General features: G+C 42.5%; 1 protein-coding gene across 4 annotated transcripts in view; it reads right to left on the bottom strand.

Annotated features, from left to right (window-relative positions):
* GARNL3 (GTPase activating Rap/RanGAP domain like 3) overlaps positions 1-24,475 on the bottom strand; it is a 564,903-nt gene that overhangs the window by 447,414 nt on the left and 93,014 nt on the right. For 3 of the 4 annotated variants that reach the window (XM_033962150.1, XM_033962147.1, XM_033962149.1), the window contains exon 2: positions 15,877-15,906. The exons of the other annotated variant lie outside the window; for it this stretch is intronic. In XM_033962150.1, coding sequence (XP_033818041.1) covers positions 15,877-15,906 — 30 coding nt within the window. The remainder of the gene's footprint in view (positions 1-15,876; positions 15,907-24,475) is intronic. 4 annotated transcript variants of the gene reach the window in all.

Genomic DNA, 24,475 nt, shown 5'->3' with positions numbered 1-24,475 from the left:
TGTCTTTGGTTTCTGCTTTCATCTTCTTTTCACTCTTTTCCTTCCAGCATCTGCCCGTTCCATCCAATGTGTGCCCTCTCCCCCTTCCATATGTATCTAACTTCTTTCTATGCCCCTCTTCCCTGTCCATCCAGCCTGTTCCTCCTCTCCTTTTTGACATCATTCATTCCAGCTTCACTGCCTTCATTTTTATCTCTCCTACACCAGATCTAGCATCTTTATCCCTCTCTCATTTCTCTGCTCACCCCCTTTCCAGCATCAATGTCTCTCTACTTTCTCATTCCTCTCTCTCCCCTTTCCCTCATCTGATCTCTCCATTCCACCCTGACCCCCTTCCCCTCCTGTAATCTCCCTGCCAGCTGTTTCCTTCCTTTTTTCTTTCTCCCTTCCCTCCTTCCTTTTTTTCCTTCTCCCTTCCCTCCTCCCTCTATCCAACATTAACTCTCTTCCCATCCCTTTCCCTCCTCCCCTTCCAGCAGCATCTCTCCTTCTTCTCCCTTCCCTCCTCCCTCTATCCAACATTAACTCTCTTCTCTTCCCATCCCTTTCCCTCCTCCCCTCCCAGCAGCATCTCTCCTTCTAACTCTCTCCAAGTCCAGTAACAGCTCTCCCTTTATCCAGCAGCTTCCCTGCCTCCTACAGTGGCTGTCTCCCCTTCCAGCAGCTCTCAGTATTTGCCTGCAGGACGTTGCCAGTAAATCACTGCCCTGGCAAGTAGGAGAGCTGGTGGGAGGGGAGGAAGTCACTGTGAAGGCTCCCCAGGATCTTGCTCGCACACGCTGACCATCTCCCTCACCTGCACCTGAAGCTGCAGCTCTCTCCGCGGCCCTCTTCAGCAACTCGGCAGGGGCGGCGATCAAGACAGGCTGCCACGTCGGGACCTTCACTCTCTGAGTCCAGTCTATTTTGTTTCAACTTCCTGTTTCTGAACAGAGACTCAGAGAGGAAGGCCCCGACGTCGGCAGCCTGTCTTAATCGCCTGAGGCTGGGAGGAACATTAATGAGCAGGAACCGCAGTCGCCAGGAAATTTAACTGCCGAATTGATCTCGCCGGCCCTGCGCGGACCGGCAGAAATTTTCTGCGGACTGACACCGGTCCGCGGACCAGCGGTTGAAGAACTGTGCATTAGAGCATATTTTGATGCTTAATCATTTAGAATTTTGGTACAATGCCTTATACCGAGCCAACTTGACTACTGCAATATCGCCTGTCTGGTGACTTCCCAGAAGAATATGCAGCAATTACAAATGGTGCAAAATGCGGCGGTCAGGCTGATTTTTGGGTTGAAGAAGTTTGATCATGTAACTCCTTCCTACCGACTTCTGCATTGGCTGCCGATGGAGGCACATGTGAAGTTTAAGTTTGGATGTTTTTGCTTTAAGGTACTATTCGGCCTAGCCCCCAAATATATAACTGACCTTTTCTCTTTCTCAACCAATAGACATAAGAGAAGCTCAAACTTGAATTTTATTTCTCCACCGGATAGAGGATGTAAATTTAAAAGACATCATCAACATGTTTTCTCATATCAGGCAGCATTATGGGGGTAAAGATCGGAAACAATTACTCATGCTTGTTAACACTTATGGGGAATTTAGGAGACACCTAAAAACATATCTGTTCCTAAAGTACTTAGGCAGTTGATCTGGACAATCTTTCCCACAAAAACTGATCTCTAGAGCTGTTAGTCGCTAGACTTTAACTTTGTTAGTTCTACTCAATCTGTAACATTTTTAATCATTGTAAACAGCATAGAACTTCACAGTCCTGCAGTGTATATAAACTGTTATTATTATTACTAGTCTTATAGCCCGTTACATTAACGGGTGCTAGAATATATGTGTGTGTGTGTCTGTCTTTCTTTCTTTCTCTCTCTCTCTCCTTAACCGCTTTCTGTATTTCTGTCTTTCTTTTTCCTCGGCTGTCCACCCATTCTCCCTTCCTTTTACATTCCCTGTGTCCACCACCACCCCTTCACTGCTCCCCTTATCCAGCAGCAGCCCTTATCCCTTTTTTTTTATCTCCCCCTTGTCCAGCAGCACCTCTTTACTGTCCCCCTGTCAAGCAGTAGGCCTCCCTTCCTTTTTCTTCCCCCCCTTCACCTGTCCATCAGCACCTCTTTCCTGCTCCCCCGTCCAGCAGTAGGCCTCCCTTCCTTTTTCTCCCCCCTCCCCCGTCTCTTCCCCTGTCCAGCAGCACCCTTACCTCACGTCTGCCCTCCGCCTTGGGAGAGAGAGCGAGATATGCGTGGAAGCGCGCATGTGCACTCCTACCTGCGGGGACTTACAGCGCACGGGAAATGGGAACACGCTGGTAAGAGTGCGCATGCGCGCTTAGGCTTTTATTATATTAGATTATTATTACCTTTAGTAAAAGGGTGCCTATGTTTGTACCTGAGGCAATGGAGAGTGAAGTGACTTGACTAAGGTCACAAGGAGCAGCAGTGAGATTGCTCCTAACTTTGAGAGCGGTGCTCATAAACTGTCCTCTTTGAAAATTGGCCTCAAAATTGGGTGGCAACAGGGGGCAGATTTAAGGCAGGGAAAAGAAGGGAGAAGTTTAGCCCTAATTTTTTCAGTACTAGGCTCATAAATCCAGGCAAACAAATGGCGGTCCTCAATTTATGGGACATTGTTTCTCCGCCTGCAAATATTTATTCATTTATTTGATTCGTTTTCTATCCCGTTCGCCCCAAAGAGTTCAGGATGGGTTACAGGTTAATATACATAATTTACACACACACACACACTTTTACAAAACCATAGTGCGTTTTTTTAGCACCGGTCGCAGCAGTAACAGCTCCGACGCTCGTAGAATTCCTGTGAGCCTCGGCGCTGTTACCTCTACGGCCAGCACTAAAAACCGCGCTATGGTTTTGTAAAAAGGGGGCGGGGTCAGTTAACGGGTTACAATTGCCATAGTTACAGTACAAGTATAAACCATTAGGCAACTCTAATCTAGAGCTCAAGCTGCAGCATAAAGTTATGTTCTGATAGTGTGGTTCAAATATGCAGCACTGGGGGACGGGGACACATGTAAGGAGGTGATACTATTATCACTATTATTATTAAAATCCAGCTTCAGGATCCTAGACTAGACTGAATCGCAATTAGGTGCTTAATATATTGGCTATATTGGCTGAGTACAAAGTAGACCCTTAATACAGCAGTCATAATCAATTTGATAAAATAGAGATATTTTTCTTTTACCATCCTGAAAGGAGAGCACACAAAATTCCCAAAGGCCATTTTTACACTAAATTACTTGGCATAATTAAAAAGTATTAAATTTCAACACTTAGGGCTCCTTTTACAAAGCCGCGCTAGGGCTTTAACGCGCGGAATAGCGCGCACTAAATTGCAGCATGCGCTAGCCGCTACTGCCTCCTTTGGAGCAGGTGGTAGATTTCCGGCTAGCGCGGTGCGTGCATTAAAACCGCTAGCGCGGCTTTGTAAAAGGAGCCCTTAATTCTTGTGTAATGCTCAGATATCAAATTGCACCCGGATCTGTTCACTGGCATCACTGCTAACACTAGGTTACACACAGATGGGCAGACACAACCTCCCCCCCAAAAAAAAAAATAAAACAAACAAACCAAAAAACCCAAAATTTTTTTCTTTGTAAAAAAAAGGACTAAAAAGCAGAGTGCACAGACCCAGTTAATAAACAGATATAAAAGAGAAAACCTCCTCTGGTTGATTGACATAACTTGACATTTTGATAGCAGCTGCCTGAAAACGTGACGCCGACTGTCAGCTTTATCTTTCCGAAAGGGTGGAGCTACAAAGCTTTGTGCCATGTTTCACAAGTAAGACGGACTGTATCTACAGATCAGGCCAACAGATCAATGCACAGGTTAAATGCAAAGGTGAAATGATCCGTGAGATACCGAGAAAACAGCAAGTTGCTGCTACTACAGACAGAACAGCGATAAAGGTTTTGTTCTATAGTAGAGAGTTGCTCAGGGACAGACATCAAACCCGTCCCCACAAGTAATCTCTTCCATCCCTGCCCGTACCCATCTACTTCAGAAGTAGTTATTTCATTTAATTATGCTACTGAATTAGAGGATCTGGTAGAGCCTATTTAAAAATAAGCAGACACTTTATTAATTTGGAAATATTAAATGGGAAGAATACATAGAGGGGCATAATTTAAAAAAAAAAAAAGTCTAAGTCCCTTTTTGGCCTAAGTCAGTAGACACTGAAGTTGGCAGCAGGGAAATGTCCATTCTGAAAAAACACATCCAAATTGAAGGGTTTTTTGAGAATGGCCTGCAAGTTCAGCAATCTACTGGCTCAGACTGCCACTATGTCTATCCCTACACCACATTCCCGACCAAAAAAATCGCCCAAACCCAGACCTTTTAGGCGAAGGAGGGGCCAGTCCTTCACCTAAAAGCAGGATTGTACCGGCATCTGTTACAGAATCCTGGAACTGGCCCACCCCCTACCACAACGATCGTGATCCCCCCTGACAAAACCTTGAACCGACAGGAGGGATCCTAAGCCCCTCTATTCTGTAGCAGTGGCAAAGCTAGGAATTTTTAACAGGAGTGTGTCTCTCTCCCTCCATCTGCCTCCCCCCCCACCCCACAATCACCTCCAGTATTCACCCAGGCTGCAGCAAAGGCACTTATAGGCTGATTGTGGACTGCGCCAGGACTTTCTCTCTGAACTGTCTTGCCCTTCAGAAAACAGGAAGTTGTGTCAGAAGAGACCGGATGGTTCAGACAGAAAGTCCTAGTGGAAGCAGCAACCAGCCTAAGAATTCTGCTAGCACCCGTAGGCATAAAGAGAGTAATTTTATAACAGGGCACTTAGATTAAGAGGCCAAGTAGACACTTAATTAAGCACTATTTTATAAACACATATAGCAGCCAACGTGTCATTAAAAAATGCTCTTCACTCAAGGTTCATTCCCAACGTTTCAATGTGACATAATGATATTTTAAATAATGTTGCCAATACAACTCGTATTTTCAGGGATCCTCAGACCGCCACCCGAGTAGTATAACTCAATGCAGCACCAATCCTCATCGATCCCAAGAATGCAACTTGCTATGCTGCATATTCTTTGTTTGCATATTTTCTTAATACTATATGCATTTTATTCATGTATTTTATATATGCTTTTTATATATTTGCATGCAATGGAAGCACTGAATGCAACTACCGTAGATCTCATACATATTCATTTGGAAATCCTGAAAACCAGGATGGGTTGTGGACCTTAAGGACTGAATTTGAGGATCACTGCTTTCAAGAATAAGCACCTACCAGGTGCTCTGTTCTAGAAGTGTCATACTGAGATGGTAACAGTTACCAAGGCCATGTATTAAAAGCACAAACTAGTTCAACCACGAATTGATTAAAGTACTTTAAAAAAAAAAAAAAAAAAGGCCTCCTAAGTTTCAGGGCCCTAAATTTGAGTGCACTTTCAACTGTAAAACTTAGGCTTTTAAATTCAGCTGAAAATCCACTTAAAATTGGGCACCCATTCTAGGAACCGAGCCTTTGCTTAAAACTGACCCCCATATCTGATTGCATGGGGAGATAACAGCCATCCTGAAACCACCAAACCTGGTCCATAAGAATGACTGTTTCCAGTGATTTGCTGAAAGCGACTCCCGAGTGTCCCTCATCAGATTACTTTATGAAAGCTGAGAGGATCAGAGCTGCTGAGAACCCCTTTGATAAACAAAAATAATAATGATGAGAGCCCCTTGATAAGAAATTGGCAGCACAAGTACATTGCTGGCTCTTCCTAGCTGTCTCATTATTGAAGAGTACATTTTATTTCATTCAAGTATATTAACCATTAGATGACTTATGTTTTTTAATGTATTGCATATTTATGTCAGCCATTTTTAATGTGGACTGTACCTTTGCATTTAGCATTCTGTGGGTATTCCCAAGCCACAGTTTCTTCAGACTAATATATAAAAGGAAATTGTACCTAAAGATAGACACCAATTGGTCACATAAGTGATAGAATAATAGCAATTAAACATATGATTAGGGCCAAAATTAGCATTTATGTACATAGCATGCATGCCAAAATCGCTTCAGCCCATATTCTATATATGTCACCTAAAAAACTCGGCGCTGAAAAGAACGGCGCTTAGCACGATTCTATAAAACGCCTCTGAAGTTGGGCGCACTTTATAGAACATGCAGAGTGCCCATACACGCGACTAATATTTATGTGCACTCATTTAGGCCAGTAAAAACCAGGCCTATATACCTGCGCCCAAGTAGTGCGCAAATCGGGTATATTCTATAATAGTGTGCTTAACTTTAAAGAATGCCCATGACATGCCCATATTCCTCCCTTGGCCTCGCCCCCTTTTGAGATCTGCATACTAGAATTTAAGTGCACCACTTTATAGAATACGCTTAGAAAGTTGTGCAAGTAACTTCTAATTAGTGCCAATTACTTGTAAATTACCATTATTGGCACTGATTAGCTTGTTAACCAATTGTTTTATTACTTGGGATCTAGCAAGGTACTTGGGACCTGGGTTGGCCACGGTTAGAAACAGGATACTGGGCTTGATGGACCTTCGGTCTGTCCCCGTATGGCAATTCTTATGTTCTTAAGTTGTATGTGCAAATCAAAAAAACTCTGTGGCGTGACGATGTTCCAAAATGGACTTTATTTGAAAGTGTCAAAGTTCCAAAGGTACACTGAAATCATCCACATAAAATAAATTCATCCACATAAAAATAAATTCATCCACATAAAAATAAATTCATCCTTGTGACCATGGGCAAGTCACTTAGTCCTCCATAGCCCCAGGTACATTAGATAGATTGTAAGCCCACCGGGATAGATAGGGAAAATGCTTGAGTACCTGATTGTAAAACCGCTTAGATAACTTTGATAGGCGGTATATAAAAACCTAATAAACTTGAAACTTGATCCACATAAAAATAGGTTATCCACATAAAAGCCTTAAAGGACCTAGTCCGCTAGGGATACAGGACCCAACACAGTCTGCGTTTCGACAAAAAGTCTTCTTCAGGGGTCCCTGCGGGTCCTATAAAGGTGAATACGTGGGAAACAATTGTGTGGTAAATTGGAAGTGAGACCCCTGAAGAAGACTTTTTCTCGAAACACGGACCGTGTTGGGTCCTGTATCCCTAGCGGACTAGGTCCTTTAAGGCTTTTATGTGAATTAATTTATTTTTATGTGGATGAATTTATTTTATGTGGATGATTTCAGTGTACCTTTGGAACTTTGACATTTTCACATAAAGTCCATTTTGGAACTTCGTCACTCTACAGAGTTTTTTTTGGTTTTCTCTGGATTTTCTTCTCTGTGGATATTTTGGGGTCAATTCCTTTCGTTTTTTGTATGTGGAAATCAGCAATGTGTATAGATTTGTGTGCACAACAAAAAGAAATCCAACCAAATCTGCAGGAGAAACACCGAAGCAGGAAAACCAAACAAAAACTGCAGGCAATGTACACGTTGCAGGCAAAAATTTATTATTCCAAAGTTAAAATGCAGTAATATAAAAACCTTTTTACCAACCAAGGGACCCAACATGGTCCGTGTTTCGGACAACGCACCTTCGTCATGGGTCCATGGTAAATAAGGTATAAAATGTACCGCAAAAAATGAAGGTAACAACAAATGCCTGTATGTAAAATCCGCCGAAAGCACTGCCAAAATTGAAACCACTCAACACCTTTGGTTGCAGTACGCAGATTAAGCAGTACATAGAATAATGCCCTTACCCCTAAATTCTGTACAAGGTATCTTAAGTTGTGCGCACACAACTTACTTGAATAATTGGCCTAATTGTTGCCGATAATAGGCAACTGACAGTAATTGGGGGAGAGTGTGGCGCAGTGGTTAAAGCTACAGCCTCAGCACCCTGAGGATGTGGGTTCAAACCCACACTGCTCCACGTGACCCTGGGCACATCACTTAATACCTCCCATTGCCCCAGGTACATTTTGTTTAAACAATTTTATTGTGAGCCTACTGGGAAAGACAGGGAAAAATGCTGAAGTACCTGAATAAATTAATGTAAACTGTTCTGGCTCCCTTAGTAGAAAGGTACGGAAAATTAAATAAATAATTAAGTTACACACACAACTTAGAAAGCACAATTCTATAAAAAGTATGCACTGGTTGCAGCGTGTAAATCTGAAAAGGGGGAATGTCCAGGGGCAGATTGTGGGCATTTCTAAAAGTCATGCACATTGTTATAGAATATGCCCCATCCGTGCACAATGTAGGCCCAGGCATTTAGGACTGGTTTTAGCTGGCCTAAATGGGTGCGCCTAAAAGTTACGCAATGCACTGGCACTTAGTGCGATTCTGTAAAAAGGTGCACACATGTGGTAGAATCATGCTAAGTGTCATTTTGGTCAGTACCAATATGTTAGGTGCCATATATAGAATTAGGCCCAAATTCTTTTTTTTTTCAGGTCAAAATTTTTATTGAAAATTTCAGAAAAAGAAATATAACATAGGAAAAGTGGGAATCATAAAGAACAAATAGTCCAATGTATATATATCACTATAAAGACAACGCTTAAAATCTAAGCGGAAATCAGAGAGTGACAAGGAGAATAAAGAAATAGGGAAGGTGAAGGAAAAGGAAGAAGAAGAAGAAATATACAAAGAAGCAGTATATATGTAGGTAAGTATCAGGAGTGGTCAGCAAACTGAGTACATAAAACAGTCCAAGAATTTCCAAGGAGATGGAGGACCGGAATATATGGACAAGCTTGAAATAGCACATTTTTCAAATGCATTTAGGCCCAAATTCTATACATGATGCACTGGTCAGTTAGGCTGTGGTAGGAAGCCTACCACAGCCTAACTTCAATCAGGGGGCACGTTTAAAAAAAATTGAAGGCACCATTCTAAGGCACCAGTCTCACGTCAATGGAAGAATGTGCTAAGAATGGAATCAGTTCAACGATTGGCTACCAAGATGGTCTCAGGACTTAAGGATGTCCCTTAAGAAGAACGACTAGGTAAGTTGCACCTTTACTCTCTCGAAGAACGCAGAGAGAGGGGTGACATGATAGAGACGTTCAAATACGTTACTGGCCGCATTGAGGTGGAAGAAGATATCTTCTTCCTTACAGATCCTACGGTGACAAGGGGGCATCCGCTGAAAATCAGGGGCGGGAGATTCCATGGTGACACTAGAAAGTACTTCTTCACTGAAAGGGTGGTCGACCATTGGAATGATCTTCCACTTCAGATAGTTGAGGCCAGTAACGTGACTGACTTTAAGATCAAATGGGATCAACACGTGGGCTCACTTCAAAGAGGAAAGTAGAGGGGAGGGTTATTTGAGTGGGCAGACTTGTTGGGCCATAGGCCCTTTTCTGCCGTCATATTCTATGTTTCTATGTTTCTAATGGAGGTGAATAGGGACGCCTAAGGCTTGTTTAGGGAATATCAGTGGCTTCCGATAAAATTTAAGCTGATGCATAAAGCACTAACTTTGGCTTTCAAGGTTTTGATCAGTGGGAAGCAGTCATCAACTTTAAATAGATTGACATCTACTCATTTAGTTAGGTTAAAATCTACTCAAAACCTGGTGCATCGGTGCCATATTTATGGAACTCTCTTCCTAATGAACTTCATTGTGAGCCTACCTATACCAAATTTAGAGCTTCTTTAAAAACCTATTTATATGGGTTGGTATTTCCTTCCTAGTTTTGTTTTTACCATATGGGGTTTTTTAAGTTCATGAAATGTTTATTGAATTTCCAAATCATACAGAAAAGTATACACAAGATGCACTCATTGAATATGTCAATAATTTCAGTCAATGAAGAACATGGTTATAATGCAGATATGTTTGTTTTAATCTTTGGTTGGGCATTGGATCATACAACAACTAAAGGAATTTTTTAAAACTTTCTTTTCTCTACACCTGTACTATAATTATTGCCGTTCTTTTCCTTTTTAATTGATGTACACCGCACTGATGTTGTAACAAAGAGTGGTATATAAATACTAATAAACATAAACATGTGTCTGTAGGCATCCCTATGGGCCTCCCGTAGGTGTGAGACTGGTGCCTTAAATATAGGCCTTTAAAATGCTGGCCTACATTTAAGGTGCCAGTTTTACAAAACAGCCACGATTCTTCAAACGGCGCTGGTGCACGATTGGCACAGTGGCGATCAGTGGCCGTTTCTTAGGCGGCTGTCGATACTGGCGCCATTTATAGAATCTGGCCCCGAGTACATATGTTTGAGGGGGTACATATGTGGGCAGAGAGTGAGCGGGTCATGAGCATGTCTCCAAGTTATGCTCGTAACTTATAGAAAATTCTATAAGTTGCATGCACTTCAAGACACAATTTGGTGCCAACAGTTACAACTGTCATTGGCTAATTTTAGGTGCACCAATGCCAACTTATTCTCGTATCCTGTAATGGAATCTTGGTACCCAGATGCCATTATAGAATTAGTGTTAAGTGCATGGTATTGTGGTGCCTAAATGTTTGTGGCATTATATAGAATTGTATATAAAGTACTTCTGAATTTGAGGCATGCATTCTCATAATTTTGGTTCACGAGAAGGAAAACTATGTTGCCTTCTTTGGCCTACGTGAGCAAATCTATCTTCCAGCTACCACATTCAACTCGGCTATCAATGCAAACAAACGTTCTACAATTTACCTATCCATCTACATAGAGTCACATTCAGTAAGGGGTGTTCCCATTTTCTCCTTGTATGGTAGATCTGCAATGAGGTTACTGATTGCATTGTCCTAAACTAAAGGGTCCTGATGTTGAGGACAAAAATGTATTTGTTTTCCTCTGTCTGTTTAATATTCCCATTGCATGGTCTTTCAAGCTGGAATGCATCCCAGTATTGGGGAATGTGTGCAATAAATGTTAGCCGTTAAGTTGAAAGACAAGCAGCTATAGGGATTTTAAGGTGGGAGCCTCATTTCACCAGAGGTTTCTCAGCTGAGAAAGGTCTGGGGGTAGCATATTTACCCTACCCAAGTAGTTATATGCATATACAGTGGTGCCTCGCACAGCGAACGCTGCGCACAACGAACTTTATGTCTTGATTCGTACAACGGACTTCGTTTCACACAACGAAGTCCGGGGTTCCTGCGGGGTTGGATCGCAGCGGGGTTGGTCGAGCCGCGAGGGTAGTCTCCTTCTCCTTACCTGCCCTGTCGCAGCACACAGCCGAACGGAAATCTTCCCGATGTCAGCGCTGACGTCGGAGGGAGGGCTTAAGCAAAGCCCTCCCTTCCTCCGACGTCAGCGCTGACATCAGGAAGACTTCCGTTCGGCTGTGTGCGGCTGCGGCAGGGCAGGTAGGAAGAAGGCAATGGCGAACGAAAGAGGGGGGAGGGGGCGGTCCGCCCCGAAGAATGTGCACAGCTGGTCAGGTCCCCCGATCGACCGACAACAGGCCCGGCCGACAAACCTCCCTGCCCTGTAGCCGCGAATCTAAATTACCTCTTACAGCAGCTTCAATAATCCATCTGCTGTAAGAAGGTAATTTAGATTCGCGGCTACAGGACAGGGAGATTTGTCCGACCGGGCCTGTTCTGTTGTCGGTCGGGTGCAAAAGCGCCACAAAGGTGGAGGCAGGGAGGGAGGAAAGGTGGAGTGGAGAAGAAAAGACGCTTAAGGGGGGAGAAGGCCGCTGAAAGCACATGTTGGAGCAGGGGATGAGAGGGAGGGAGAGAAGGGGAAATATTGGACAAGGGCAGAAGGGATGCTAAATCATAGGGTGACAGGCAGAGAGAACAACAGGAAAAAGAGTGGAAGCAATCTTGAACCCTGAGGGTGAGGGCAGAGAGAGGTGGTGAGATGATTGATCATGGGGAGAGGGACAAAAGGGAATAGAGATGGGATAGGAAGATAGTGGAAGTAAAAGGACAGGGAGATGTATGTTTTTAGATGTATCTAAATAAAAATAATAACAAAAAATTTATCTTTTTTATGTCATCTTAGCATATTTTATGCTGCAGAACGAATTATTTTTTTTTACATGTATTCCTATGGGAAAACGCGTTTCACATAACGAACGTTTCACATAACAAACTTGCTCCTGGAACCAATTAAGTTCGTTGTGTGAGGCACCACTGTACAGTACACCCCCGCAAATTCGCGGTCCATGATTGGCGGACTCAGTAATTCACGGGGTTTTCCATGCTAGCGTTACCGCTCTCCCCTCCCTCTGGTCCACCGTCGCTTCCTGGTCTCCTTCCCAGACAGCCAGACGTAATCTGCCAGCTCTCCTTCAGGCACCCTCTTCCTTCACTGCCCATCTCATATCCCGCCTTGCCGGAAACAGGAAGCAACCTTGGAAGAGGGCGGGACCCCAGAGAAGGGAATGATGTGGGTGATTTTGGGATGAGAAAGTACTGTACAGGGTAATTTACAATATTTGCAGTTTTTTTTAAATTTGCAGGGGCTCCAGGAATGTAACCCCCGCAAATTTCGGGGGAATACTGTATACAGAGCAAGGATAACAAAAGACAATGACCAATATTTTCACCCTATTTCATGCACACTACATACAAGGGATCTTCAAAAAGTTTCTGCACTTTCATATTTTTGCAGGAAATGGTTGGGGGCGGGAGAAGTGGTAAGAGGGCGTTTTGCAGAATGTCATATGACTAGACAGACAGGCAAGCCAGCTCACCTTGCTTTTGAGATATTTAATAAATAGTGTTTATAAAAAAAATTAAACTGTGGAAACTTTTTGAAGATCCCTCGTATATAATTAGAGCTTCCGGTTTAAGCTTTTAAGCAACAGACACCAATGAAACACCACTAATGTGAAAAAACTAAAATGTGTGTTTTTTGGATTAACACTGGAAAAGCATCACTTCCCCCAGTACTCTCACCTCTCTCTTGGGCATGTATATTCCACTCATTTTTTGGGCCTTATCTGAGCTGCCGACTTCTAAGTGATACAAAGACATATTCGATTCCTTCAGAAAACATACGCTGTAGTAGTACCGATGATGTCTAAAACAGAGGTGGTTTTGTACCCTTAAACCCCCTAATTAGCTGGAGAATAAAGTACCTAAATTTATAATCTGTAAACACCTATAAACAGAAGCCCTTGTTTTATATTTTATATCATTTTTACAGTTAGAAGAACTTTTGTTTTATGATAACCACCTCACCTAGAGTTCAAACAGCTAGAAACTTCTACAAAAGCAAAATTGGTTAATGATCAAAATAACATTAAACTACTCAGTCATATTAGTTATATATTTTCTGATTTCTAGTTCTACCCAGTACCTGGCTCTCCTTGTAAAAGAGAAAGTCTCTTTCTCGGCCCATAGTATTGCTATTTTATTCACTTTTTTCCCCCCAGGAAAATTTAGCTTATTTGTAATTCAATGAAAGCTTCAATCAGTTATATAGATCAGTCAAGAGCTCTCAGAGGTTGACAGTAAATGGGCAGGTCTTCATGCCGACTCTATATTGGAAATATGACATACTCAATAGACACAGCTTCACTTTGCATCCTATGATGTGCTTTTCTCTGTCTAAACACAAAAAAAGGGGGAAGCCAATTCCACTGCAAATCCAAACCGGCAACAGTAACAGCGGAGGAGATGAAGAGGCAAAACAGTCTATGGCGTTGAAATGCACAATTTGTGTTTTGGCCGAGAGGCCTGCAGCAGGAGTCTGGTGCATTTTTAGAAAAAATGGGCCCACAACACTTGAATTCTCTAAAGAACCTCTAAGAGGCACTGAATTGTAGAAACAAACCCATTGGTATGACACGGTGGTAGCCAAAACAGGGGGGGGGTGGGAAGTGCTCACTGCGAGCATGGAGACAAGGCCATCCACCGCCCCATGGAGCGATGAATGGCCTTGTCCCAGCAGTTAAGGGAGGGAAGGCGCGCGGTCACCGATCGCTCGCGGGCCCCTCCCTACCTCCGGCCAAATCTCCCTCCCTCCCCTTTACCTTTGTGGCGCTTTAGTAAATAAACTGAAGCCAGCGAAGCCTGTCTGTACCATCCTGCAGTCGCGCGTGTGTGGGCAGAAGCTTCTCCTCTGACGCAACTTCCGGTGTCTGCCTGTGCCGCCCACACACACGCGACTGCAGGGCAGCACAGGCAGGCTTCGCCGGCATCAGTTTCTTTTCTAAAGTGCCGAAAAGGTAAGGGGGAGGGAGAGAGATAGATTTGGCTGGAGGGGGGAGGGAAGGGATCGCACGCCTTCCCTCCCTTAAGTTTCTTTACACCACGAAGGTAAGGGGGAGGGAGGGAGATTCTCGGGCCGCTGAAGGGCAGTGAGGTGGCGAGAGGGAAGGGTGGATGCTGCAGGGAAGGGGACAGGGCGGGAAAGAGGACGGCGGGTTCGGCAATGGGGCAGTGAAGGGGACGGGGTGGTGAAGGGGATGGTGATGAGGCAGTACGGGGACAGATATTTTTCCCCGTGTCATTCTCTAGTACAAACCAGTGGGTTTGTTTCTACAATCCAGTTTATCTTAGTGGTTCTTTAGAAATGTCATGTTTTCAAAAAGATTGAGTAAGGAAAAAATTCAAATTTGTTCAATGAACTAACTTGCATATAATAGAGAACAAACTTACATCAAGTAAATTTAATTATCAGACCTCAAACACCCAAGGCACTACCTATTAATTTTTTGTACCCTTACTGGGGTGGTGTGTTCATCATCGGTCCTGGTAAAGTGATATGTGCAAATTAATTTTAATTTATTTTTAACAGGCTCTATAAAATTCTAAAGTGCTTGTGGTGCTTACTATGGTGCAGACTTTTGGTGCTCACTATTTTGTTTAAGGAAAGATTTATTCACCAGAAAATTGGTGCATGTACGTAAGGAGGCCTGGCCCCTGATGAAACCAAGCGTGAAACGGTTGGGCAGCCGTCGGGCATGAAAGATAAGTGCCTTCCTTTCATATCACCACAAGCACTTTAGAATTTTATAGAGCCTGTTAAAAATAAATATTAAATTAAAATAAAAATAATTTATAGAGCCTGTTAAAAATAAATATTAAATTAAAATTAAATTAAAATTAATTTGCACACATCACTTTACCAAGACCGATGATGAACACACCATCCCAGTAAGGGTACAAAAAATTAATAAGTAGTGCCTTGGGTGTTTGAGGTCTGGTAATTAAATTTACTTGATATAAGTTTGTTCTCTATTAAATGCATGTTTTCAAAAAGACCAGCGGTTTGTGTTGCGCTCCCATTTTTCTAACAATGCACCAGACTCCTGAAGCAGGCCTTTCGGCCGAAACATGAATCGTGTTGAGTCACCTTTTTCTTTTCTCCTCCACTGTTACTGGTGCTTCTCTATATAGCCAGTACATCCAAAATTTGATCTAGGGACTCTCGTTGTCTTCAGATTTAAGTAACTTGTTCCTTCAAGGGCCATACAAATATCTGGCTTTCAGTAACCAAATTATGCAAATAAACCCAATTCATAGACCTAAATATGTGTGCAGCTATCTCATTTTTGGTGGATGACTAGAGAAATAGATCTATTGACAACACTTGAGCATGGGGCTACCTGCCTCAGCAATCAGTACAAGTAGATAAACCAAGCATCCCTGTCAGCCTTCTTTTCTGCAGATGTGACCTCCAATTATAGAGACCATGGGCCACTGGTGTTTGCTCAGTAAATATATTAGCCAAATGATAAAGATTGTATAATTACTTGTAAGTCAAACGGGCATATGGCCTACTGATTCATTACTCTGCTTTCAACTGTCTATTTTATGCTTTATCAAGTTGCTGAAAGGATAATACAATTCCTAGTATACAATACTTATTTTCAACTGAGGTTATATAGCTAGTTTCCAAAAGGCTGAGTTAGACCAAAAAGAATTGGCCTGATAACTAAATTGCCATCACTGTACCTTTCATGGAATGCTGTGGCTCTGACAGTTCTGGAAGAGGCAGCAGTGAAAGGAAAAAAAACAACAGTAGAAAAAAAAAGCATTACTTTATACTTCAAAGTCAGGTACAAAATAAGCGATTTTATTTTTTTAAGGTGATATTTTATTTGCACTAGAAGGAAAAGCAAATAGAATACATGCACGCATTTAATACATGCAAGAAGGTGTACTGCAAGGACTCCTCTCCAGGAGGGAAATTAACCTCAAGAAGTGGCTTCAATATTTTGACACATTTTTTCAACAGCTATGACTGATTAAAACTATATGAGCAGCAGGACAGAGCATCCGTTCTAAACAGCAGCCTTCGGGCAAATGATGCTGTAACACAGCTTATGAATTATCCTGAAATCCAGTCTATTATATTCACTTGCACTTTTTCCAAAGGGCAGAGGATTTCTATTCTTCTTGGGTGCCACCAAGAATGAGGGTACAATATGGCCTTTCATAAGCATTGCTCCTTAATATTTATCATACATACCCAGGATAAATATAACCAGCATTTACCTGTATAGATTGCTTTGATTATTGTCAGCCCAAAACCCAGACACTGAATATGGCATATTTTTCAAATACTGGCTGCAACAATTTAAAAGCATCCAGATATTCAGGGCCAGTGTCCAGATAGTGGGCAGTGCTGAATATCTGGATAGAACAGTGACTTGGCATTATCAGGATAGCACTAAAGCAGTAAGGAATGATTTTCAGTGGCACTTTTTTTTAAAATTTTATTTAGGTTTTTATATATTGCCTATCAAGATTAGCAATCGGGTGCTCAAGCATTTTCCCTATCTGTCCCTGTGGACTCACAATCTATCTAACGTACCTGGGGCAATGGACCAGCAATGGTCAGGGCAGGGGCAACAAAGAGGCGACATGTCTGGGAAGAAAGATATGGACTGAGAAGGAAGATACCCACCACTAACACAGCAACCTACTTCCAGCCAAAGGAATAACATTAAAATTAAGACTTGAAAGAGGAAACTGCACATCTTCTCTCATCCTCCAAACCCTCTACCTGCCCCTCTGATCCGATTCCAACTCACCTACTCGGCACTATCTCGCCCGCTGTCATCCTTCCTATCTGTCACATCTTCAACCTATCACTCTTCACTGCAACTGTCCCTGATGCCTTCAAACATGGTGTTGCCACATCCCTCCTCAAAAACCCCCTCACTGGATCCCACGTGCCCCCTCCAGCTATCGCCCCATCTCCCTCCTCACCTTTTTGTCCAAGTTACTTGAATGTGCTGTTCACTGCCGTTGCCTGGACTTCCTCTCCTTCCAAGCTATTATGGATCCGCTTTAGTCAGGCTTTCGCCCCCCCTGTACTCCATGTAAACTGCCCTTACCAAAGTGTCCAATGACCTGTTCCTGGCCAGATCCAAAGGCCTCTACTCCATCCTCATCCTTCTCGATCTATCTGCTGCCTTTGATACTGTTGCTCACTGATACGTTGTCCTTAATGGGATTCCAGGGTTCTGCTCTCTCCTGGTTTTCATCCTATCTCTCCCATCACTCCTTCAGTGTATGCAGTGGTGGTTCCTCCTCCACAGCCTTCCCACTATCGATTGCTGTATCTCAAGGCTCTGTCCTGGGACCGCTCCTTTTCTCAATCTACACTTGCTCACTTTGAGCACTGATCTCCTCCCATGGCTTCCAGTATCACCTCTATGCTGATGACTCCCAGATCTACTTCTCAGCACCAGATATTTCTACTGAAACCCAGACCAGAGTCTCAGCCTGCCTGTCTGACATTGCTGCTGGATGTCTCACCACCATCTAAACTGAATATGGCTAAAACGGAGCTGCTCATCTTCCCACCTAAACCCACCTCCCTGCTTCCCCCGTTCTCGGTCTCTGTGGACAATACTTTCATCCTCCCTGTCTTGTCTGGTCACAATCTCGGGATCATATTTGACTCCTTTCTTTCCTTCGTTGCCTAGATTCAACACATCGCTAAAACCTGACGCTTCTTCTTCTATATTGCCAATATTACCCGTATCCACACTTAGACTACTGCAACTCGCTACTCTCAGGCCTTCCACTTAGACATTTCGCTCCCCTCCAATCCATCCAGAATTTGGCTGCACGACTCATATTCCATGACAGCCGCTATACTCATGTTACACCTCTCTTAAAATCACTTCACTGACTTCCCATCTGCTTCTGAATATAATTCAGACTCCTCTTACTGACCTACAAATGCACTCACTCGGCTACCTCTCACTATCTCTATTCACTTATCTCACCCTATGTTCCCACCCCCCACCCGCAAGTTCTGCTCAGATGGTAAGTCTCTCCTGTCTGTGCCCTTCTCTTCCTTTTCCAACTCCAAACTCGGTCTCTGCTGCGCTGTATGCTTGGAACAAGCTCCCCGAGTTCATATTGTGGGCTCCATCTCTGGCAGTGCTCAAGGCCCACCTCTAAGAGACTGCTTTCAATTCCTAACTCCTCTCATTTTGGGTTCTGCATCTTTAACCTTATATGTCATGTCTGTCTGCCCAAGTTAGATTGTAAGCTCTTCTGAGCAGGGACCATCTATTAAATCTCAATATGTACAGCGCTGTGCATGCCTTTCAGCGCTATATGAGTGATAAATAATGTAGTAGTAGATGTAGTAATGAGCCCCCTAGGCATACTATGTGGGGTAAGAAGTAGCTAGAGAAAATAAGGGGAAAACAAGAAATGTAAAAGAAAGAAAACAATAATCTATGTTGTCTTCATCAATGAAAATATCAAGATATTATTCTGTGGTTTATGGTTTATTATATATAGTGAAAATAATATTAAATATTTAAGTGGTTAACAATGTAATAACAGACTTCAGCATAAACAAATGCACTTAAAGCAGGGGTGTCAAAGTCCCTCCTGGAGGGCCACAATCCAGTCGGGTTTTCAGGATTTCCCCAATGAATATGTATGAGATCTATTTGCATGCACTGCTTTCATTGTATGCTAATAGATCTCATGCATATTCATTGGGGGAATCCTGAAAACCCGACTGGATTACGGCCCTCGAGGAGGGACTTTGACACCCCTGACTTAAAGCAAATAAAAGGAAAAATAAACATCATCATTGATCTAGTCCATATTATACTGGTCGCCAGTTCGCAATCTAGGAAATTTAAATCTATTTATATATCACCATCATTGACAGGCATAGTTTCTGGCTTACTTTACTATATCACAACATCCTCCTACAATGAAAAAAAAAAAAAAAGAACTTTCAACTTTCAACAAAGGTTTATCTTTAATAAAATCTTCCAACTGGGCCGGATCTAAAAGCACATATTTATCACTTGCATATGAAATAAAGCACTTGCAAGGAAATTTTAAAAAGAAGGTCGCACCCACTGCTAAGACTTTTGGCTTAAACAGTAGAAACTGCCTTCTCTTGAACCGAGTCTGTTGATATTCATGAATGCTTGTTATTCAATTGTAACAAATGATAAATAAAGAATTAAAAAAAAAAAAAACCCAAGGTAATAAAACCAAGATAAAAGCAGCAAAACAACTAAGCATACAAATCATAAAAGTAACAAATTAGAACAAAATTAAATTAAACATCTACTACCAAATGTATTACACTAGTGAAAGTTATTAGTAGGAAAACTGTCAAATGTACTTGGCTCAATATGCTTTTGCAGGGAAGGTTTTTGTTTTTTTATTTTGGCAAAATCAGCTACAGATGCACCGAGTCTTTTTTTCTTCCTATTCAATAACCATGCCGGGAGAGAGGTATTAGACAATCAGAAGCAAGTTGGACTTGATGGACCTCTGGGTCTTCTTTCAACCTAAATCAAAAATAGAACTGTGTTTTCCAAAGAATTTTGTTATTGGCACAGAAGAGGAGATAACTCATGAAAAATGGAACCTCTCTCAACGTGTTACAGCAGAATAAATTATGATACGGTAGCTGCAACAGCCAAAATCAGTTAAAATCAGATAGATTAGTCCCTTGAAATTGTTCCTAATATACGTAGTGAATTGTTTTATTTTGGTTGCAGAAATAGCTGGAAGGCAGTCAAACTGCACAAATATCGTTATGAGTGACGTCTGTATTGCTAACATTCAGTTTACCCAAATGAGCTGAGTCTGAAATGCTTCCAAATATTCAACAGGATTTCACATTTTCCTGTTGAGCAAAAGTCCCAGTTAAGAACTAGTGAAAGAGGGATGGGCAGACATTGTAAACCGTTAAGTGCGGAGCAGCTCCCTTAAATGAAAGGTCAGTTCATAGCATGCATTTCCTCTGCGAGTGGGACCTGCGTGGTCATAATGGACAGTAAAATGGGGAAAGGCTTCTAAGGGAGGGAAAAAATGGAAGCGTGGAGGCAATCAGAAAATGGTGAGTGTGCGAAAAGGTGTTGGCGTGAGATCCAATATGTCTAGGGAAATTTTGAGGAGATGGGGAAACAAGAGTAAAGAAGGGAATGACTAATAGAAAACCAGTAAGGGAAAAGAAATACATTTAGGGCTCCTTTTACAAAAGGTGCGCTAGCGTTTTTAGTGCATGCACCGGATTAGTGCGCGCCAAGAGGAGGCGGTTGCGGCTGGCGGGTGCGGCATTTTAGCGCACGCTATTCCGCGCATTACAGCTCTAACGCACTTTTGTATTTATTTGGTTTTCTATCTCATTTTCCCCAAAGAGCTCAGTGGGGGGTTACAGGTTAACATACATCATATACAGTTAGCAGGTTACAATTTTGTCATAGTTACAATGCACGTTTTTATCCCAACTTGACACATACTAGGATAAAGCATGATCAAAACCAGTGAACGGAGAGGGGCCTATGTGGGAGGTACTTGTGGATGATGTAACAGCGTGAAGAGAGTATGAGAGATTGGGAGTGCCCCTCTAGAGTAAAGAGATGAGAGGGAAATAATGCTTGAGTGGGTCAAATACAGAAGAGTAACAATCTGGAACCTGTGGCTGAGGGAATGTAAGGGATGAAGGGGGTAGGAAGTGGGGGGAGTCAAATATGTAGACAGAAGAAAGGGGAGGGGAAATGAACTGGGGTGAAAGAGAAATTTGCAGTATATCTAATCTAATCTAATCTAATCCTTAGGTTTGTATACCGCACCATCTCCACGTTCATATATCTGCTGTTCTGTCCTTCTTTTCTATAATATTGCAAGGATATACCTAATGTAGATTTGCAGTCCCTTCCTCCTGTTCTCTGGGAGTCATGAGCTATGTTCATTTTCCATGATGAACAGAGCACAAGGTTTTGTTAAAAATCAACATGTCCAGTCAAAAAAGCTGTACCTGTCCCGCAGTGGTCCACAGCAACACCAAAGGTGGAAATTGGACCTCTAGAAAAGACTCAAATATCAACAAAGTTGACTTGAGGTACCCAACCACTTTGATATGCCGCTGTCACTTTGACTCTTGCTAGCTTTGTTCTATTCAGTGAGACATTTTGGCCCTGATTCTGCAAAGCGCGTCCTTTGTAGAATTGTGCTTAGCACTGCTTAGACGTCCTTTGTAGAATTGTGCTTAGCACTGCTTAGACGTCCAATTTTTGAGACGTCCTTTAGAGAATCGGGTTTTAAGTGAAAGTTAGATGTCCAAACAATGGTCCTTCGTGTTATAACACCCTTAAATGGCTCATTAACCACTTAGTTAGGATGCCTAAGTCCTGCTCAGTGTTACGTACCCTTTATAGAATCAGGGCCTTTATGTCTTCATAAAATATATATACAAGGGGCTTCTGGGAGCTCCCTCCAGCACACACCACTGGTTCTTTTATTAATATAAGAACATAATAGCCTTACTAGGTCAGACGAGTGGTCCATCAAGCCCAGTAGCCTGTCTTCATGGTGGCCAATCCAGGTCACTAATACCTGATAAAAACCCAACTAGAAGCAACATTCCATGCTACTGATTCAGGGCAAGCAGTGGCTTCCCCCATGTCTGTCTCAATAACAGACTAAGGACTTTTACTCCAGGAAATTGTCCAAACCTTTCTTAAAACCAGCTACGTTAACCACTCATACCACAACCTCTGGCTATGTATTCCTGAAATTAACTATTCTCCGAGTGAAAAAAATATTTCCTCCTATTAGTTTTATAAGTATTTCTCTATAGCTTCATCGAGTGATCCAGAGTCTTAGTAATCTTTGATGGAGTAAAAAATCAAGCCACTTGTACCCATTCTGCACCACTCAGGCTTCAATCATATCAATCAGGCTTGTAGGCTTCAATCAGCCGTCTCTTTTCCAAGCTGAAGAACTCTAACCTCGTTAGTCTTTCCTTACGAGAAGAGTTTAATCCACCTTTATCATCTTGGTCTTTCTTCTTTGAACCTTTTCTAGTTCCGCTATATCTCTTTTGAGATAAGGTGACCACAACTGAATGCAATACTCAAGGCGAGATCGTACCATTCAGCGATACAGAGGCATTATAACATTCTTAGTCTTGTAAACCATCAATTTTTAAATAATTTCTAGCATCCTGTTTGCTTTTTTGGCCGTTGCTGCACATTGGACAGAAGGTTTCAGCATATTATTTTACAACAGACTCTGCAATGGCCCAGGAACTCGGTGTCAGTTTAATAAAATGTAAGGATGGTCGCACCCCCACAATGTTAGGTGGTAGGGGTTAAGTGAAATGCGCACTGACCAACGCCAGGTCCCAGGTTCAGTTCCCTCACCGATGACTCACCAGGAAGTAGAATCAGAGGCACAGCCAGAGGTTTTTGCATAAAGAATATATTATAGAAATAGTCTTACAGAAAAGCAATATTTATAATCATTACAATTAAGTAGAGAGTATTACACTTAAATAGAGAGCCCAGCAGTTCCCCTGCCTTACAGAGTCCAGAAGGAATTGAGTGTGAAGTTTCAGGTTAAGGCAGAGAGAGAGAGAGGGGGATGGGGTGATGTTTCGTGTTCCATAGATAGAGAGAAGGATAGACAGAGAGATAGAGAGAGCTCAAGAGAGAACCAGAGTGCCAAGCCAAGAGCCAAGAGATAGCTAGATAGAAAGAGAGAGAGAGGGCCAAGACCCCTCTCCTGATAGCTTGATAGGAACAGAGACATTGATAGCTCCATAGAAAAAGAGACAGACCGATAGAGCAGAGAGCAGGCTTTTATACCTTGGAATCTTATTCTGACTAGAGAAAATATTGTATCTCCCAGTATCTTTCTGTTTAGAACTTGCAAACTGTTTGAGACAATGGTCAATTTAATTGACAAAGGAGAGTGTGACATCTGCAAGCATAGTGATGGGATTAAGTCTCTGGCTTGATCTGTGCACCATTGGCCTAAGCACCCTCTTAATCAGACATTAACACCTTTTAGCTAGTCATGATTCAATCAGGGAAACTTAATACAGTCTCCCTGCACTAAGGGTCTATCTGCCTTCCCATGCCAGAGCCAGATTGATATAATCTCCCATAGGCCTCTAGGCTGACACTCGGTACCACTTATTGTAGTCATGTGGAAAGGCTCTGATCCCCAAATCAGCTTTTCTTTGTTCTTCATGGTGTACTACAAAGACAGCATTCACAGACCCTGGGGAAAGTTAGATGTCCTTTTAAAGAATAGCACCAAGTTTCTGGATTTAGAGTCCATAATTCAGGTTCAGTGAGCAGGGCCGTTGGAAGCTCCCTTAATTGAAAATGTCAGTTCACAGCATAACAGTCAAACCTTCAGCCTTGCATCCCACAGTTACTTTTCAGACTCCTAGACACCTTCCCATTAAGTGTTAATAATTAAACTTGGAGTACCCTATTATTATTTGTCTCCAAATAAATCTGTGAAAAATGACCTCATACTTTTAAAATATTAATGTGGTAAATGTGCAGGTTGATTAGGTTGATGGTTCTCTGTGTGTAGCTAACTGCACATGCTCTTTCCTGATACTCCTCCACCCCCCCCCCCCCCCAAAAGATACCACCCCAGATGACCACTTAGTTTTCCCAGTGGTTATCTCAGCCCTGTCTGGAGAAGTCCTAGTGCACAGTTCTGGCCCAAGTCTACAGCTGAATAATCAGTTTAAGAACAGCAGGAAGGTGCAAAAGTAGACTTACAGGCCCTGATTCTATAAATGGTGCCTAACTTGTAGGTGCTGGTAGATGCGGTTCTCAACCAATCGCTAAGCGCCGTTTACAGATTCATGCCTACAGGTGTCTAATTAGGCATAGGCATCGCTAGACATCCTAGTGGTAGGCACCAGTATATTAGGCCAGGGGTTTCCTGGCCTAATTTACCGGCACCTAATGACGTCTAAGTCAACCATGCCTACCTCTGCTCCTAACCACACCTACTTTTCAGGTAGGCGTCATTAGACGTCTCTAGGCGCTGCGCAGTATTCCGCACAAAACTAATTCATTGTTTTTTAAAATGGTTTTTAATGGCGTGGTTAATTACTACACCAATTACATCAATTGAAAACAATTCAGTTTCACATGGAATTCAGTTAGGTGATGAGAGCACCCAGTGCATTTATAGAATTTCCCTCACTGTGCCAAGGTCTCAGTGTCCACATGGATTCCTACTAAGTGAAGAAGGAGTTGCCAGCAAAAAAGAAAACAAACCTCTGCCTTGTGGCACC

The sequence above is a fragment of the Geotrypetes seraphini genome, chromosome 10 (genome assembly GCF_902459505.1).
Source record: "Geotrypetes seraphini chromosome 10, aGeoSer1.1, whole genome shotgun sequence".
NCBI lineage: Eukaryota > Metazoa > Chordata > Amphibia > Gymnophiona > Dermophiidae > Geotrypetes > Geotrypetes seraphini.
Note: the sequence above shows the minus strand (reverse complement) of the source record. Positions and strands in the feature narration are given on the sequence as shown.